At 38.4% G+C, this 18,198-nt stretch overlaps 1 protein-coding gene across 1 annotated transcript in view; it reads left to right on the top strand.

Moving 5' to 3' along the window:
- The window catches only part of LOC124616139 (myosin-VIIa-like), a 388,269-nt gene that overhangs the window by 348,935 nt on the left and 21,136 nt on the right, over positions 1-18,198 (top strand). Inside the window, exon 35 of the mRNA XM_047144413.1 lies at positions 1,292-1,420. Coding sequence (XP_047000369.1) covers positions 1,292-1,420 — 129 coding nt within the window. The remainder of the gene's footprint in view (positions 1-1,291; positions 1,421-18,198) is intronic.

Genomic DNA, 18,198 nt, shown 5'->3' on the forward strand with positions numbered 1-18,198 from the left:
CTGGCAGCTTAAAACTGTGTGACGGATCAAGGCTCAAACTTGGGACCTTTGCATTTTGCAGGCAAGTGCTCTACTGACCGAGCTACCCAAGGATGACTCAAAACCCCTCCTCATAGATTGAATTCTGTCAGTACCTCATCTCCTACTTTCATATCAGTGCACACTCTGCTGCAGAGTGAAAAACTTATTCTGGAAATGTCCCCTATGCTTTAGTTGAGCAATGTCTCTGCAATATCCTTTCTTCCAGGAATACTAGTTCTGCAAGGTCTGCAGGAGAGCTTCTGTGAAGTTTGGAAGGTAGGAGATGAGGTACTGACAGAAATGAAGCTGTGAGGATGGGTCGTGATTCATGCTTGGCTAGTTCAGTTGGTAGAGCACTTGCCCGCGAAAGGCAAAGGTCCTGAGTTCAAGTCTCAGTCTGGCACACAGTTTTTATCTGTTAGGGAGTTTCAGATCAGCACACACTCCACTGCAGAATGAAAATTTGATTCTGGAAACATTTTTATTCATGTTTTCACTTTTAAGTCTTGTAGTTTCTTGTGGCCTGTCATTTGCATAATGATATTCCCAATTTATCATACGGTGTCGACTTTGATGGCTGGTATTTACATTATGGGTATTTTAGTTTTACGGGCATTAGACTGTGGTGTGAGGCATGGTTTCTGTGCCTGATTTTTGTATCCTTATGATGATAGACTAGCCTCCAAAGGCTATAAAGATTTCATTATTTGCTTTTCAAACTCAAACAAACTCAGCAGCAATTGCTTAGACTATGGCCTAATGCCAGTTCAACTAAAATTGCACCTTTTTTCATTTTGCTTGCGGCCTTTACATTTGTGACAGTTGTGCCTCCACATTATTAGGAACATCATCAGATGATATTTGTCCCAGACTGCTGGGTGGATCATAACTTGCTATAAGCATAACAAAACTCTAGTATGCTACAGCTTGATTAGCTGATTCATTTCAAAATAAAATAACACCATACATACAAAAATGACTTCTTTTAAGGAAATTTTGAATTTCATTAAGTCAAGGCATTCTTGACTTAATTGTATTGAATTAGATACCAAATCAGCCTATAACAGTAGACATGAATATATTTAATATTTGATGTATCAGTAGAACATAATATTTTCTATGTTGAGTAAGCTTTTGTGTGAACTAGTCTGTAAAGTTACTATCAAGATATCACACAGTAACTGATCAAGATCTGTTCCTCATGACTTTGAGAGTGAGTATTATAACATTATACAGTTTGGTTATCATTACACTTCTGATTTTGTTGCAGAGAGTGCTGTTCAATTTCAGTATCAGATATTTTTCATGAGGAAGCTCTGGATTAATGTTGTCCCTGGAAAAGACAAATATGCTGACACAATATTTCATTATCCTCAGGAGATACCAAAATATCTTAGAGGTACAGTATATGTTTTTAGTTGAGTTATTTAACATTTTAAAAAATATTTGTGTTTCATATACAATTACATCATTTAAGAAATTTTGCTGTTACTTTTTACAATGGAAACTGTAAATAGTAAATTTATTGAATTTGCTTCATTGTGAAAGAAGAATTACTGGAAAATCATCAGAAGTTATCCTGCTTAAAAAAGAACCAGTTGTAAAGGTGGAGACGTTTCCCTTTTCAAAAATCATAGCCTGCATTTTATGTCATTGGGTTTTCACCATGAACTCGTGGGAGTCGCCAGAGGAATATTTGTGAATGCACAGTGAAGTGAAGTATTATTCTGTGGCAACAAGTGCATGGAAAATCTTCTTTACTCTTTGATTTTTATTATTATTCTTTGTATTGACAGAGATTTTTCAGTTCACGTTGTTTGAGCTTAAAAATAAAAAGTTGTTGCCTAACTACTTCATTGAATCTCTTTAGTGGACAGAGATAAGCTGTAGTTGGCCAAAGTGGTGGCCCTGTATATTGAATTCTGTTGTAGATGAACAAATGTAGCACCATTCAGTATTGTCTACTGTGGAGTCACCACATCCGCGCATCACACAGATTACTATGGATCGGCACGACACTTTGTTGAAGCACATCAAAGATTTATGACACAATGCTGAAAACCAGGAAAATGTTGTGCTGAACTTTTCTACTGCATCAAGGAACAGCCATTTGGTGGATAACAGTAGCAAGATGAAAATACGCCCAGCACAGTTCATTCCTGATAAACCTGAATTATGGCTTACAGTGCTTAATCTGACATTCCAGCATCATGGCACTGTAAACAAAGATACTAAATTTATGATTGCTGTTAGTGTGCTTGACAATAAAACACCAACGATCAGTGCAGATATAATACTCCACCTGCATGCCAGGTAGAAGTATATGCATTTTAAACAGTTAATCCTTGAGAGGCTACATCGGCCAATGGAACAACATATCCAACAAGCACTGCATGGTGGGAAGAGAGGAGATAAGTCACCTTTGGAATTTTGGTAGCACCTGCGAACCTTAGTCAATGACACTGAGTTGACAGATATGACACTGCAACATGTTTGGTACGCACAGTTGCCAGAGGCAGTTAGAGTGGCTGCTGCTCTTCCCAAGGCATGTGATGTTTCACCATTGCTCTCAGTCGCTAACAAGGCCAATGCCTCATTAGATTCACGTTATTGTCATCTGTGACATTCAGATGTGGCAGTACAGACCTTCAGGAATCTGCAGTGATACTACAACATCAATAACTGGATGAGATAGGAAATCACATTGACAGCTTTCAGCGACAGATACTGACAATGCTCAGAGGCAAGGCAGGCACATATAACAAGAGCAAGGAGATGGCAACATGTCTATCTGCTGGAACCACTGTCACTTTGGAAACAAGATGACACGGTGCACACCGCCCTACTCTCACCCAAATGGTGACAACAACCAGTGATAGGTGCCCCTAGTCATGAGTTTGAGCACCAGCACTTACCACTGTGAGGTGAGAGTGATGATGGGCAACTAATGGTGGATGGCCAACTAATGGTGAGCTTTCCTTTTTTCCTTTACCCTCACTGTCCCATTGACTTTTTGTCATGGATGTTAAATCTGGCTGCACTTATCTAATCAACTTAGGTTCAGACATCAGTGCATTGCCTGTTAGAAGTTGCAATGTGAAACTTCCTCCATCTCAAAACTCACAGCAGTGAACCAGACTTCGATAATGACTTATGGAAAATGTCAGATAGCTGTAAACCTTGCTTTCCTAGAACATTTACCATGGACTTTCATGATTGCTGATGTGTCAGACACAATATTGGGTGCGGATTTCATGTTTCATTATGCAGTTGGAGTAGCTATTGGTTTGTCGAGCATCCACTGGGCTATGCAGTGCATCAAAGGCACCTTTGGATGAAGTTCTGTGCTTACATTTGATGACAGACAGAAGGTGATGCCACATGTAGCAAACTGCAAATCCGTGCCGTGTACACAGGCAGTTAAGCACAATACAGTCCATTACATCAAGACCACACATGATCAACCAGTGTCTTAGCAGACATGGTAGTTAGCTCCTGATAATTATGCCACAGCAAAGGCAGAATTTGAAGAACAATTGTGCTCAGGAGTCATCCATAGATCCGACAGTCCGTGGTCGTTGCCACTTCATCTAGTAAAAAAGAAAGACAAGACATGGAGACCATGTGGAGACTGCTGGGCACTCGGTACTGGTATCATTCCCAATCATTATCCAATACAATGTATTAGGGATTTTATGCATGTACTGGCATTAATTGCTGGAGAGCATATCACCAAATACCAATCACATCTGCTGATATACCGAAGACAGCTATCATGACACCATTTGGCTTATTCGAATACCTCTGTATGCTGTTTAGTTTGAAAACTGTGGCACAAACTGGGTGGCAGTTTGTTGATGAAGTACTAAGAGCTTTACCGTACTGATTCACATACCTGGACGATGTCCTGGTCTTTTCAGCAGCCGAGAAATTGCATGAACTGCATCTAAAGACTGTTTACCAATACATTGATGCATATGGCATTTTGGTCAATGAATCAAACTGTTTGCTTCGATGATGTCAGGTGCCATTCTTGGGCTACTCAGTGACAGCAGCTGGTATCAGCCCACTGCAAGATAATCTTGCCCTTATCAAAGAGATGGCTCACCACATTGATTATCACTAGCTACACCAGTTATTGGAGCAGTTAATTTCTACAGGCGACATCTGCCTAATGCAACTGCCGACCAGGGACCTTTGACTTCAGCACTAGCTGGCAAGGACACAGTGGGCAAACAATGTCAGCAGTGGACACCAGAAATGCTGATGGCACTTGATAAGATCAAGGCGTGTCCATGTCAGGCAATGATGTTGGCACACCAGGTTCCTAGGTGTAACTGACAATTTTTGTGGGTGCTAGCCAGCAAGCGATTGGCGCAGCTCTACACCAGCATGTCAAAGGCCACTGGCAGCCCCTGGGCTTCTTCTCCTGTGTGTTTATGTTATCACAAGTTAAATGGAGTGCTTATGATAGGGAATTGCTGGCAATTTACAAAACTGTGAGGCACTTAAGGCCACAAGTGGAAGCCAGAACATTCACGGTTTTCACAGATCACAAGCCGGTTACTTTCATCTTCAGTAGGGACAAGGGTGGTTGCTCACTGCAACAACTTAGAGAACTTGAATCCATTGCCCAATTCGTGACAGACCTCCAGCAAATAAAAGGAGCAGAGAACTTTGTGGCTGATTTCCTGTCTCAGTTGGAATCAATCTCTCAGACTATTGACTACAAGGAGTTAGCTGCTGCACAAGAGACAGACCAAAAACTTGCTGAATTTAATTGCAATAGTACATCTGGGTTATGTCTGCGGCAAATACAATCTGCTGGTGAATTATTTCTGAGTTTGATGTGACATATCACAGGGAAAACCTGAGAAACTGCTATGACAATTATTTGACACCATCCATGGGCTTGCTCACCTGGGAATAAATGCCAGCGTTAAACTGATAGTGGACAGATTTGTGTGGTCCAATATAAATATGGACTGTCGTAGTTGGGCAAAAACATGCTTAAAGTGTCAGAGGGCCAAGGTTGGATGACATGTACACAAAGCGGTAGGAACTTCCCACTTACAAAACAACATTTCACACATGTGCACCTGGACATCATTTGACCTCTGTTGCCAATGGAAGGATACCATTACCTCCTCACTGAAGTGGACTGCTTCACCAGATGGGCATAGGTGGTTTCATTGTTGGACATTTCCCCAGAAACAGTGGCGCAAGTATTTCTTTCATAGTGGAATGCACATTTCAACTGCCATTTGCATGTCACCACAGACCAGCGGCTTCAGTTCAAATCAATGTTGTTCTCACAATTGGCCAACATCTGCAGTTTCCACCATCATCATACCATGGCGTATCACCCAACAAGCAATGGAATGGTGGAACACTGGCATAGTATGTTAAAAGCAATGTTAATGTGCCATGCACAATCTTGGTTGTCAGGTTTGCCACTGATTTTGATGGGCCTTCATACTGTTTTAACATCCACCGAGCGAGGTGGCGCAGTGGTTAGACACTGGACTCACATTCGGGAGTACGACAGTTCAATCCCATGTGCGGCCATCCTGATTTAGGTTTCCCGTGATTCCCCGAAATCACTCCAGGCAAACACCGGGATGGTTCCTCTGAAAAGGGCACGGCCGACTTCCTTCCCCATCCTTCCCTAATCCAATGAGACTGATGACCTCGCTGTCTGGTCTCCTTCCCAAAACAACCCCAACCCTAGGAACATCCACTGCAGAATTGGTTTATGGTGAACTATTATGACTACCTGCAGAATTCTTCACTGATCAAACTGGGGCATGACACACTGAATTGCTGTATGTGCTGCAAACGGTGCGCGAGCATATGGCCAGACTTTGCCCATCCGATGTCTCAAGACATGGGGCAGTAATTAAATTCATACACAATGTCATGTACCCATGTGATGCTATGGATAGATGCTGTCAAGTGACTGCTGCAGCCCCCATATTCTGGGCCATACAGAGTGAGCTCATGGGACGAACATATCATGCATATAGATCGAAATGGGAAGAGCCAAGTGATATCATTGGAATGGATCAAACATGCACATATGTCACCAACTAAAGGGAATGTACATGCTGAACACAAAGTTTCATCTTCCATGTTACTGGACATGGATGACACCATCTTGGTACCACAAGGGGATGTGGTACCATCACTGCCAATACCGGAAGCTGAGGAAGTTCAAGCAATGCCTTCAGCACAGATGAGAGCTGGGTGTCATGTGAAATATAAATGCCCCTACATTCCTGGAGCTACACTCTACAGCAGGAGGGGGAGGCTGTGTGATAGTCACCAGAAGAACATCTATGAATGCACAGTGAAATGAAGCAATATTCTGTGATGATGATCACATGGGAAGACTCCTTTACACTTTAATTATTATTACTATTCTTTGCACTGACTTAGATATTTGAGTGCAAAGTGTTTGAGCTTAAAAATAAAAAGTTATTGACTAACTATTTTGTAGTATCTCTTTAGCGAATAGAAAAAAGACAAGCTGTAGTTGGCTAAAAACTATATGGTAGGTTACATGACAATCCATTGTCCAAACAACTGGTGAGTTTCAAATAGCACGTTGTGATTTTGAGTAAGAAAGCTCTGAAGTCATGAATGTTAAACACAATAAAATACATAAATGTGGACTTGGATCACTGCATACCCACAAAAAGTTTCATCTCATCCCTAAAAATACCAGTAACACTTCTGAACAGATCACATTAACAAACTGAAGCTAAGAATTGCATAGTTTTTAATAACACTAGCAAATGCTTAATGATGCTACCAAGGAACTTACACAAAAAAGCAAAAGAAACAAGGAATATGTTAGATGGAATGATATCTATAAAAAAATGATATCTATAACATAGTTCTCAAGAAAAGACCCTACTAAGAAGAGATTAAACTACATTTAGTATAGAACTTCCAAAATCTGATGAGCTCAAACAGATAAATTAATTAGAACTCAAAATCATTTCTATGAAATGAATTTTTGGAATCAATAAGGGGAAAAAAGAATGAAGCAAGAAAGTTTTATAGGTGATTCAAAAAGAAACTCAGGGGCTACAACCCTGGTTATGGTGCAGCCAGTGAAAAGATGATATACAGTAAATGTCAAATGAAGAAAATTATAAGCTTCATATTGATTAATTTAAGAATTTTCTAATTGCCCAAGACTGAAAAATCCACACTGAGGAGTTGCGATCCAATTGACCTTACAAAGATGAATTTGCCACATTATTCAGTTGAAAATAAGGCACCCTTGTTACATTCAGAAGTCACAGAAATTAGGAAGAAGCCCTGTAAAACTAATTAGAGATAAAAAAAAAGCTAACAGAAGAATTTTAGAGCAAGGAAACTATGTGAATTCTGGAAAACTGTCTTTAGCCATTGATTGCGCAATAAAGACCATGAAAAATGTTACCAATTACAGCAGGCTCTACTTCCTACAATTCGCACACAGAATTCTCTTGCTTGGAGAACAAAATAAAGCACCAAATAGACAAATACCAATATGGCATTAGGAAAAGATGCTCAACAGTACAAAAGTTCCAATCGCTTAATATTACCTTCATACACATGTCTTTATAATACATGTCTGTCACTTATAATACATGTCTGTCACTTTAAGGTTACAGCAGTTGTCAGACCATATGACAACTTTTCTCCTGTGCTTTTTAAATGTTTCTTCACAAGATCTGGAGGCAGCAGTTAATGCACAAAATGTGACTTGAGACCAAAGAGAGCAAAGCAGATTGCCTAGCCTTTGATGATGATGTCATTATGTTGTCAATTTTAATAGAAACAATTGTGACCTAAATCAATCTCCTAAAAGACTCACTGTATATTTGAGCTTACATATATCCTTTGAGAACACCGTCTATAATTAAAATTGCACTATTGCAGCATCTGACAAACATGTACATCATCATTGGAAACACAAAGATTTGTGAAGCAGTTGTAAAACCAGCTCTAAAATCCAATTACCAGAAAATCCAACAAAAATGTTTTGAAAAAGAAATTACTATAAAAGAGAGAATATAATTGAAACCGCACAAAGGACAGGTAAACTTATATACCCACTTCAAATGAATGAGCAACAGAATGTTAAAAGTCTCTGTGATTTTTGCTACAAAGTTCAAAATCATGATACATAGGTTTGTAAGCAGCAAAGGAGACCTCTAAGAACTAGGCATCAAACTTGAAGATAAGCTTGACAGGGATCTCCTCTGAAAAAAGGTTGTGACCGCATGAAGTAGTTCCTGGACTGGTGAACATGCTTAAGAAATAAAGAAATTCAGGTTGCAAAATAAAGCAAATTTTTAAGCTCATTGTGATAAGACTTGAAGTGATCCAAGTTGGTCAAAATTACACAATATTAATAAAAATACCTACCTGGATAGCTGAGTAAGTTAAAGCACCTGCTACCAGGACATAAGGAAGCACTCTGGCCTCAGATTGAACTTGCCCCAAACATTAACAGTAGTGTCAGGTTTTGCTGGCAAGCCTGAATGTGGTTTTTAGGCATTTTTTCACATCCATCTAGGTAAATACTGGGCTGTTTCTCACATGAGATACACAATGTGCAGACAACTTGGAAAACAATGTCACTTGACCATGCAGTCACACTAGATGCAGACAGAAGGGATATATAGATTCCTCTCTAGAGGGGAAGGGAGGGGAGGCTGGCTGGCAGTAACTTTAAAATGCCTTTCGGATTCGTAACCACATTATAATAATAGCCTAAATGTGGATGTGTTTGATTCTCCATGATTTTGGAGAAGCACCATACTAGTCCTGGCCTGGCATTGGCTGGATAAAGGACACTGGAAAGGAAGGAATAATAATAATAATAACACATGACCATTACAAGCACTATCTCTGCTTTTATTACTTGTTAGTATCTTTTAAATATATAATGTGTTAGATAAAAATATTATTTTCACATGATATTCCTTTCTTCTTTTGAGTAAATTTATTAGTGTAACAATAATGAGAGACTTTTTTTTGCAATATTCTGGCTCAAGAGTAATGTGCTTTCTTAGCAGAGTATAAAAGCGGTAAATTTACAAGTGTTTATTGGTTTTATAATAACATATGGTGTACAATATTTTCCATTGTTATAACTAGAAAACTTTCTCAGTATGTACTTGTTCGCTAAAATCATGATGGGTGAACTGAAACTAAGGTTACAAAGCCTGCAGTGAAATGTATACATTTTTTTCATACAATGAATGTAGACAACTGATAGTACATACATTAGATTATTTTTTGGCATCGTCTCCATAGCTGGTTTAGGCATTTGTCACTTCATGGGATGAGTTTGAATATATCATTCTGGTAAAAATTTTGTCCTTGCATGTTCAGCCATGTTATCATGAAGTGTTTCACCTTCTCATCTGAAGTGAATCATCAGCCTCCCAGGTGCTCCTCTTGATGTCCTGAATCAGCTCCTCCATATCAGCTGAGTTCATTTTGTTGATGCCGTGCTGGGTCAGCCACTGCAGCCCTCATCACTAATGTTTTCTCTACAGCCTGCGAACTTTTGACACCATTATGTGACATAGTGATGAGACATTACAGTCACTCTGTAAATCTCTACTAGTGGCCAATGAATTTCTGCTGCTTTAAATTTTTTCACCCGCAGAAATTGAATAACTGAGCAGGGTTCTTCACGAGACCAGTTTTCCAAATGACTCACCATTTGTGATTACCTATAACTAATGCTGTAGGTGGTAACTGGCTGAAACTCTGCACAGTTGCCAAGCATGTGTATCAGAATTACTGCACTCCAAGAATATTGGTGTTGTAATCTTAGTTTCTGATCAGACTCCATAGGTGAAGAACACATTTCTTTCCTTCTCTCCCTACCCTTTCCTTCATCATCTTTCATCATTCATACCACTTCCAGAGCTATATTTGTCACATCCTTTGTTATCTCTAAAAGCATATCCAGTGGCTCTCCTTAATGTGAGTGGGTTTCTCATAGCACATGCTCCAAGCATTGTGTGGTTCCAAACAATCCAGTTACATTCTGCCAAAATAAGTACAATGAAAGATAGAGTGACTCATGAGTTTAGACATTTTAATCTACAAGTTGTTCCCCTTGGTAGGACTGTCAGTATGATTGGCCACATATAAATTCTGGTCTATACTTAGGACTAGGATAGAAATTACAAGTAACACAGACGGATAAATTTAAAAATAGATAACTTTAAGAACTCTTTAAGTTTCTTGTTCATGGAGAAAATAAGGATAGATTAGGGAAAGGTTGTGGAAGAGGTCTATCACTGAGACCATAATTTCTATGACAAGATCTAGACATAAATTTAAACTGAAATGTGCATACTGAATACTTATCAAGTGAACGGTGCTGTTTTGCATTTGAAATGCAAATATTACCCAGTGACACTGACATGGACACACAAAAAATGGCATACTAAAGTTATTTTGAATGAACAATAAGCTATCATATGCCATTCTTTTTGAGGAAGCTCTATACTTCAGATGGTAAAAGAAGAACCTTGACAGCTGACAGTGCTGCTGTCCATTTTCAACTCCCAAGCACAAAAGACTGCTGGTAGTACTGAATTCATCTATAGAGCTGCGGCAAGTCTGAGGCATTGCCACAAAGACCTATACAAAATCACGTTACGTGAATGGTTATGGTAGATGCGCAAAGCAGCTGCACCAAGCCCAATTTGGCTCTTCTGTTGCATACGGTCTGTAACATTATCTGCATATGCTGAAGATCAAGAAAAAGAGCCATCATAAATGTATACGTTACACTAGAGAATTTTGTTGTTAATTATTTAAAAGACTGGAATGTTTCAACAGTCCTCTCTCTAAACATCTATGATATAATTATCTTTTTATACACTAAACCAAAATTATTCATGAAAAAAATTTGCTCATTGTTGTTGTTGTTGTTGTTGTTGTGGTCTTCAGTCCTGAGACTGGTTTGATGCAGCTCTCCATGCTACCCTATCCTGTGCAAGCTTCTTCATCTCCCAGTACTTACTGCAACCTGCATCCTTCTGAATCTGCCTAGTGTATTCATCTCTTGGCCTCCCTCTACCATTTTTACCCTCCACGCTGCCCTCCAGTGCTAAATTTGTGATCCCTTGCTGCCCCAGAACATGTCCTACCAACTGGTCCCTTCTCCTTGTCAAGTTGTGCCACAAACTCCTCTTCTCCCCAATTTTATTCAATACCTCCTCATTAGTTATGTGATCTACCCATCTAATCTTCAGCATTCTTCTGTAGCACCACATTTCGAAAGCTTCTATTCTGTTCTTGTCCAAACTATTTATTGTCCATGTTTCACTTCCATACATGGCTACACTCCATACAAATACTTTCAGAAACGACTTCCTGACACTTAAATCTATATTTGATGTTAACAAATTTCTCTTCTTCAGAAACACTTTCCTTGCCATTGCCAATCTACATTTTATATCTTCTCAACTTCGACCATCATCAGTTATTTTGCTCCCCAAATAGCAAAACTTCTTTACTACTTTATGTGTCTCATTTCCTAATCTAATTCCCTCAGCAAATTCTTCTACATTCCATTATCCTCGTTTTGCTTTTGTTGATGTTCATCTTATACTCTCCTTTCATGACACTGTCCATTCTGTTCAACTGCTCTTCCAAGTCCTTTGTTGTCTCTGACAGAATTACAATGTCATCGGCGAACCTCAAAGTTTTTATTTCTTCTCCCAGGATTTTATACCTACTCTGAATTTTTCTTTTGTTTCCTTTACTGCTTGCTCAATATACAGACTGAATAACATCTGGGAGAGGCTACAACCCTGTCTCACTCCCTTCCCAACCATTGTTTCCCTTTCATGCCCCTCAACTCTTATAACTGCCATTTGGTTTCTGTACAAATTGTAAATAGCCTTTCGCTTCCTGTATTTTACCCCTGCCACCCTTAGAATTTGAAAGAGAGTATTCCAGTCAACATTGTCAAAAGCTTTCTCAAAGTCTACAAATGCTAGAAGTGTTGGTTTGCCTTTCCTTAATCTTTCTTCTAAGATAAGTCGTAAGGTCAGTATTGCCTCACGTGTTCCAATATTTCTATGGAATCCAAACTGATCTTCCCCGAGGTCAGCTTCTACCAGTTTTTCCATTCGTCTGTAAAGAATTCGCATTAGTATTTTGCAGCTGTGACTTATTAAACTGATAGTTCGGTAATTTTCACATCTGTCAACACCTGCTTTCTTTGGGATTGGAGTTATTATATTCTTCTTGAAGTCTGAGGGTATTTCGCCTGTCTCATACATTTTGCTCACCAGATGGTAGAGTTTTGTCAGGACTGGCTCTCCCAAGGCTGTCAGTAGTTCTAATGGAATGTTGTCTAATCCCGGGGCCTTGTTTCAACTCAGGTCTTTCATTGCACTGTCAAACTCTTCACGCAGTATCTAGCTCCCATTTCATCTTCATCTACATCCTCTTCCATTTCTATGACATTGCCCTCAAGCATATCTCCCTTGTATAGAACCTCTATATACTCCTTGCACCTTTCTGTTTTCCCTTCTGTGCTTAGAAGTGGGTTTCCGACTGAGCTCTTGATATTCATGCAAGTGGTTCTCTGCCCTCCGAAGGTCTCTTTAATTTTCCTGTAGGCAATATCTATCTTATCCCCAGTGAGATAAGCCTCTACATCCTTACATTTGTCCTCTAGCCATCCCTGCTTAGCCATTTTGCACTTCTGTCGATCTCATTTTTGAGACGTTTTTATTCCTTTTTGCCTGCTTCTTCTTCTTCTTCTTCTTCGTTTCACCCAACTTTGGGGTACGTTGAATCAATCACTTCTGTGTGTTCTGTGCCTTTCTTTTCGCCCAGTACTGCTTCATTCTTTCTGATCTTGCTTTTCTTTCCTCATCAGAGATGACAATCGTTCTTTTCTTTCTATTTTGGAGCTGGAATCCCTCTTTTCTGTCTTTGCTTATCATTTTTGCGGTCCTGTCTGTGAGCATTTTTTCTGTGATGTGTAGTTCTCTTAAGTCTTTCTCTGTTTGGATAAACCAATTTGGTTTGGATTTTTTATTCCTGAAGTAGTCAAACATTCTTTTTGTAAGTCTATTTGGGTTCATTCTGAGAATGTGCCCATAAAACTCAATTCTTCTTTTCCTCATTGTATCCGAAAGTTTTTCTGTGGTTTTGTAGAGTGTTTCATTTTTGGTATGAATTAGTTTGTCGTTATGAAATTTGGGGCCAAAAATTTTCCTCAATATTTTTCTTTCTTTGATCTCTAGCCTTTCAATTGGGCCATGGTTAGTGATAGATAATGTCTCAGCTGCATATAGTGCTTCTGGTTTAATGACAGTGTTGTAATGTTTTATTTTTGAATTCCATGAGAGGGACTTTTTATTATAAGTATTTTTAGTAAGCTGAAAAGCTAGTTCAACTTTGTTTCTTCTTAATTCTATTGCTTTTTTCTCAAGGGCGTTCCAGCTAATCCATTCACCAAGATATTTGAATTCTTTAACAATTTCGATCTTTTGGTCTCTTACTTTAAGATATTTCATTGGCTTTTTTATATTTGTGATTATTTTTGCCTGCTTCATTTACTGCATTTTTATATTTTCTCCTTTCATCAATTAAATTCAATATTTCTCCTGTTACTCATGGATTTCTACTAGCCCTCATCTTTTTACCTACTTGATCCTCTGCTGCCTTCACTACTTCATCCCTCAGAGCTACCCATTCTTCTTCTACTGTATTTCTTTCCCCCATTCCTGTCAATTGTTCCCTTCTGCTCTCCCTGAAACTCTGAACAACCTCTGGTTTAGTCAGTTTATCCAGGTCCCATCTCCTAAAATTCCCACCTTTTTGCATTTTCTTCAGTTTTAATCTACCGTTCATAACCAATAGATCGTGGCCAGTGTCCACATCTGCCCCTGGAAATGTCTTACAATTTAAAATCTGGTTCCTAAATCTCTGTCTTACAATTATATAGTCTATCTGATACCTTCTAGTATCTCCAGGATTCTTCCATGTATACAACCTTCTTTTATGATTCTTGAAGCAAGAATGGTTAAGTTATGATTAAGTTATGCTCCATGCAAAATTCTACCAGATGGCTTCCTCTTTCATTGCTTACCCCCAATCCATATACACCTACTATGTTTCCTTGTCTCCATTTTCCTACTCTCGAAGAACAATCACCCATGACTATTAATTTTTCATCTCCCTTCACTACCTGAATAATTTCTTTTATCTCATCATGCATTTCATCAATTTCTTCATCATCTGCAGAGCTAGTTGGCATATAAACTTGTACTACTGTAGTAGGCGTGGGCTTCGTGTCTATCTTGGCCACAATAATGCGTTCACTATGCTGTTTGTAATAGCTTACCTGCACTCCTATTTCTTGATTCATTATTAAACCTACTCCTGCATTACCCCTATTTGATTTTGTATTTATAATCCTGTATTCACCTGACCAAAAGTCTTGTTCCTCCTGCCACTGAACTTCACTAATTCCCATTATATCTATCTTTAACCTATCGATTTCCCTTTTTAAATTTTCTAACCTACCTGCCCGATTAAGGGATCTGACATTCCACGGTCTGGTCCGTAGAATGCCAGTTTTCTTTCTCCTGATAACGAGATCTGCCTGAGTAGACCCTGCCTGGAGATCCGAATGGAGAACTATTTTACCTCCAGTATATTTTCCCAAGAGGACGCCATCATCATTTAACAATACAGTAAAGCTGCATGCCCTCGGAAAAAATTACGGCCGTAGTTTCCCCTTGCTTTCAGCCGTTCACAGTACCAATACAGCAAGGCCGTTTTGGTTAGTGTTACAAGGCCAGATCAGGCAATCATCCAGACTGTTGCCCCTGTAATTACTGAAAAGGCTGTGCCTCCTCTTTAGGTACCACACATTTGTCTGGCCTCTCAACAGATACCCCTCTGTTGTGGTTGCACCTACGGTACAGCCGTCTGTATCACTGAGGCACGCAAGCCTCCCCAACAATGGCAAGGTCCATGGTTCATGGGGGAGGGGGGTCATTCTTATAGTAAAATAAATAAAGATTATTTTATTATTACTGCTCATTGATTAAAATTATATGCTGGAGCTTTCCAGTGTGTGAGAATGTTACTACTCTTTTGCCCCTGAGGAGGGAACTAACAGGTCCAAAAACTAGGCATTGATTTTTCTATGTTTAAATAAGTTTATCTGTAGCAGTGCGTGGAATTTTGCCTTCTGAAGGTAAGTACTGGCCAGAAATTCTGTCTGCTTGTAATTTTACAAATTCTGAAGCAAATTTTCACTTTTGATAAACTTACAAATTCTGCTGCACCAATTTCCAGTACAATGTTCCATGTTGACAACTCATGCCACATAACAGTGTGGAATTAGGTACTCATTTCATAGCTCACATTAAATTGATTTCCTTTCCAAAATCAGTGTTTTTAAACTTTTAAGAAAGGAATGTACTACATGGTATTTACTTGGCATTTTTTGCTCATATGGTCTTAGTTTCCATAGTTTCTTTGTCAATTGTTCTTTACTGTGCTCTTACACATCTTCTCTTACTCCTTTTTCCTTCCTTGAATTCTTCTCTAACTTCTATCTATATTTTCTTGTAATTTATGATAATTATTGATTGATGTATTGATTTGATTTATTGATCCATCTTTAAGTATTTCCCATGCAATTGATGTCATCATTTTACATATATTGTATAGCTGTATAAGAATTCCTACATTTTTAACATGTTGAAGAAATATATATATGGTTTTTACTGGACACAATCAGTAATCATTAAATATAAATGCATCATGTAGAATGACAAGGAAAAACAGTGTGTGTAATACAGTGCACATGTCAAAGAAAACAGTTTAACAAGTATAAATGAGACAAGCTTGATTCATGTTAATCATTAAGTATGAAAGCAGTATGAAAATAAAACACAACAGTATGACAAAATAATGTTTTTGGAGTAGTTCAAGTAATACAGTGATCATATCATTTTTATAGCACATTTTAAATTCTTCCATTGTATAAAAGGCTTTTTGTACAAGCCACCTTTTTGTAATATTTCTGAAGACATTCAGTGATGCACTGTATGCTGTAGGAGCTAACATAGTATTAAATAATTGTATCCTTATGTATGTGTAACTATTTTTTTAAGTCTGGTAACTGGGATGTCCATCATTCGCCTTTATTGTGTGTCTTGGTTATGTATAGACTCTCATAGTTTATGGCTGTCTTTTGTTTTCCTTGATATGCACCAAGCAGTTAAGAATAAACAATGATGCAACTGTCAGTATGTTGAGCTTTTGAAAGTATTCTAAAAAATGGCTCTGAGCACTATGGGACTCAACTGCTGAGGTCATTAGTCCCCTAGAACTTAGAACTAGTTAAACCTAACTAACCTAAGAACATCACAAACATCCATGCCCGAGGCAGGATTCGAACCTGCGACCGTAGCGGTCTTGCGGTTCCAGACTGCAGCGCCTTTAACCGCACGGCCACTTGGGCCGGCGGAAAGTATTCTGTACGTGATATATGGTTTCTTACTCAAGCAGCGCAGGTAATGGCCTTTTTCCACCAAATAAAAATTCTTTTTTGCTCCAGAGGATTTGTCCATAACAGTAGTGGGTATGTGAGGTGGCTGTGAAAAAGGCATAATAGGAGCTCAGTAGCAGCTTGTCCTTCACACAAATCTAAAGTTTATTTAAAATATAGGTGACTCAGGCTAACTTTTTGCATACATAGTTAGTGTGAGTTTCCAATGTTAATTTTGGAACGAGATGAATGCTAAGAAGATTTACTGAGACACTACAGTTGTCATTGTTACATAGGATGAAAAGGATAATTACAGTTTTAGAGTGGTTAATTTGTAATTCATTTTTTCTGAACCATGTATTGGATAATATGAGTTGTTCTGCACTTTTCTGCTTGAGTGTGTCCAAGGCACTAGCAACTGTACCAAATGTGGTGTCATCTGCATTTTGTGTAGTCTTAACCTAGCATATTGGACAAACCATTTATATAAATTACAAAAAGCAAGGTCCAAGCATGGAACATTGTGAGACATCTTGTGTGACACCCAGAATATCTGAGTTGTTTTTGTTAATGTGTACAATTTGTCTTCTCTCACTCAGATAAGATGTAATCAGAGACAGCACTTTGTTTTTGAGATCATAAGGGAAGAGCTTTTTTAATAGAACTCTTTGGCTGACAGAGTCAAAAGCTTTATTTAGGCCAACAAGCATGACAATTACAGAAAGTGTGGATTCAAACGCAAGCAAACTGAAAGAAATAATATTTTCCACTGCTTTCACAGTTGATAAGCCCGGTCGGAATCCATATTGAGAATTACTGAGAATGTTCTTGGCAGATAGATGCTTTTGGATTTGGAGTTGGATCTTCTTTCAATAAGAATGGGTGTTAGAGAAACTGGTCAACAATTACTTGGACTTGACTTATCTCCTTTTTTTGTAGTGGTGTGAGCACTGTAGTTTTTAAACATGCTAGGAAACAACCACCAGTAAATATCCAATTTACAAGTAAATAGAGAGGGTATGTTATTATGTCTCCTATTTTTTAATTACAAAATTAGATAAACCATAAATGTCTTGCAGTTGATTTCGTGATATCACTTAAATGAACCTCTTTCCATTCACATGTAGAAGAAATTCAGATTGTTGTAGAATATAGATAATGTCGTAGAGGTACTTATGTCGCAAGCATTAACAACATAGACGTTGAATTCATATGGTGCGATACCGACATTAAGTCGTAACTTATAATTCTTGCTTCTCCCCAGTTCAGTCTTTAAAACATTTCAAGCAGCTTTAAACTTGTTGTGGGACTTACTAATGTAATTGTCATTTGCTTTACACATTGCCAACCTGATTTCTGATGTGTATTTGCTCTTTTACTTAATGTAACAAGCTTTGTCGGCATCATAGTTTTTATATTTATCACAATAAATCATAACTAATATTCTAAGCCTCTGGAGAATGTGTGTGAACCACTTGGATGTAGAGTCATCTTTTTGGGCTGTTAACATATTTATTTTCAGAACCTTTGGGCAACAGGTCTTAAAAGGGTCTGTGAGTACATTTATAAAAACTGAAAATGCATTCACAATGTTCTCACTTTCAAGCAGGATGTCAATT

This window comes from Schistocerca americana, chromosome 5, assembly GCF_021461395.2.
Source record: "Schistocerca americana isolate TAMUIC-IGC-003095 chromosome 5, iqSchAmer2.1, whole genome shotgun sequence".
NCBI classification, from domain to species: Eukaryota; Metazoa; Arthropoda; class Insecta; order Orthoptera; family Acrididae; genus Schistocerca; species Schistocerca americana.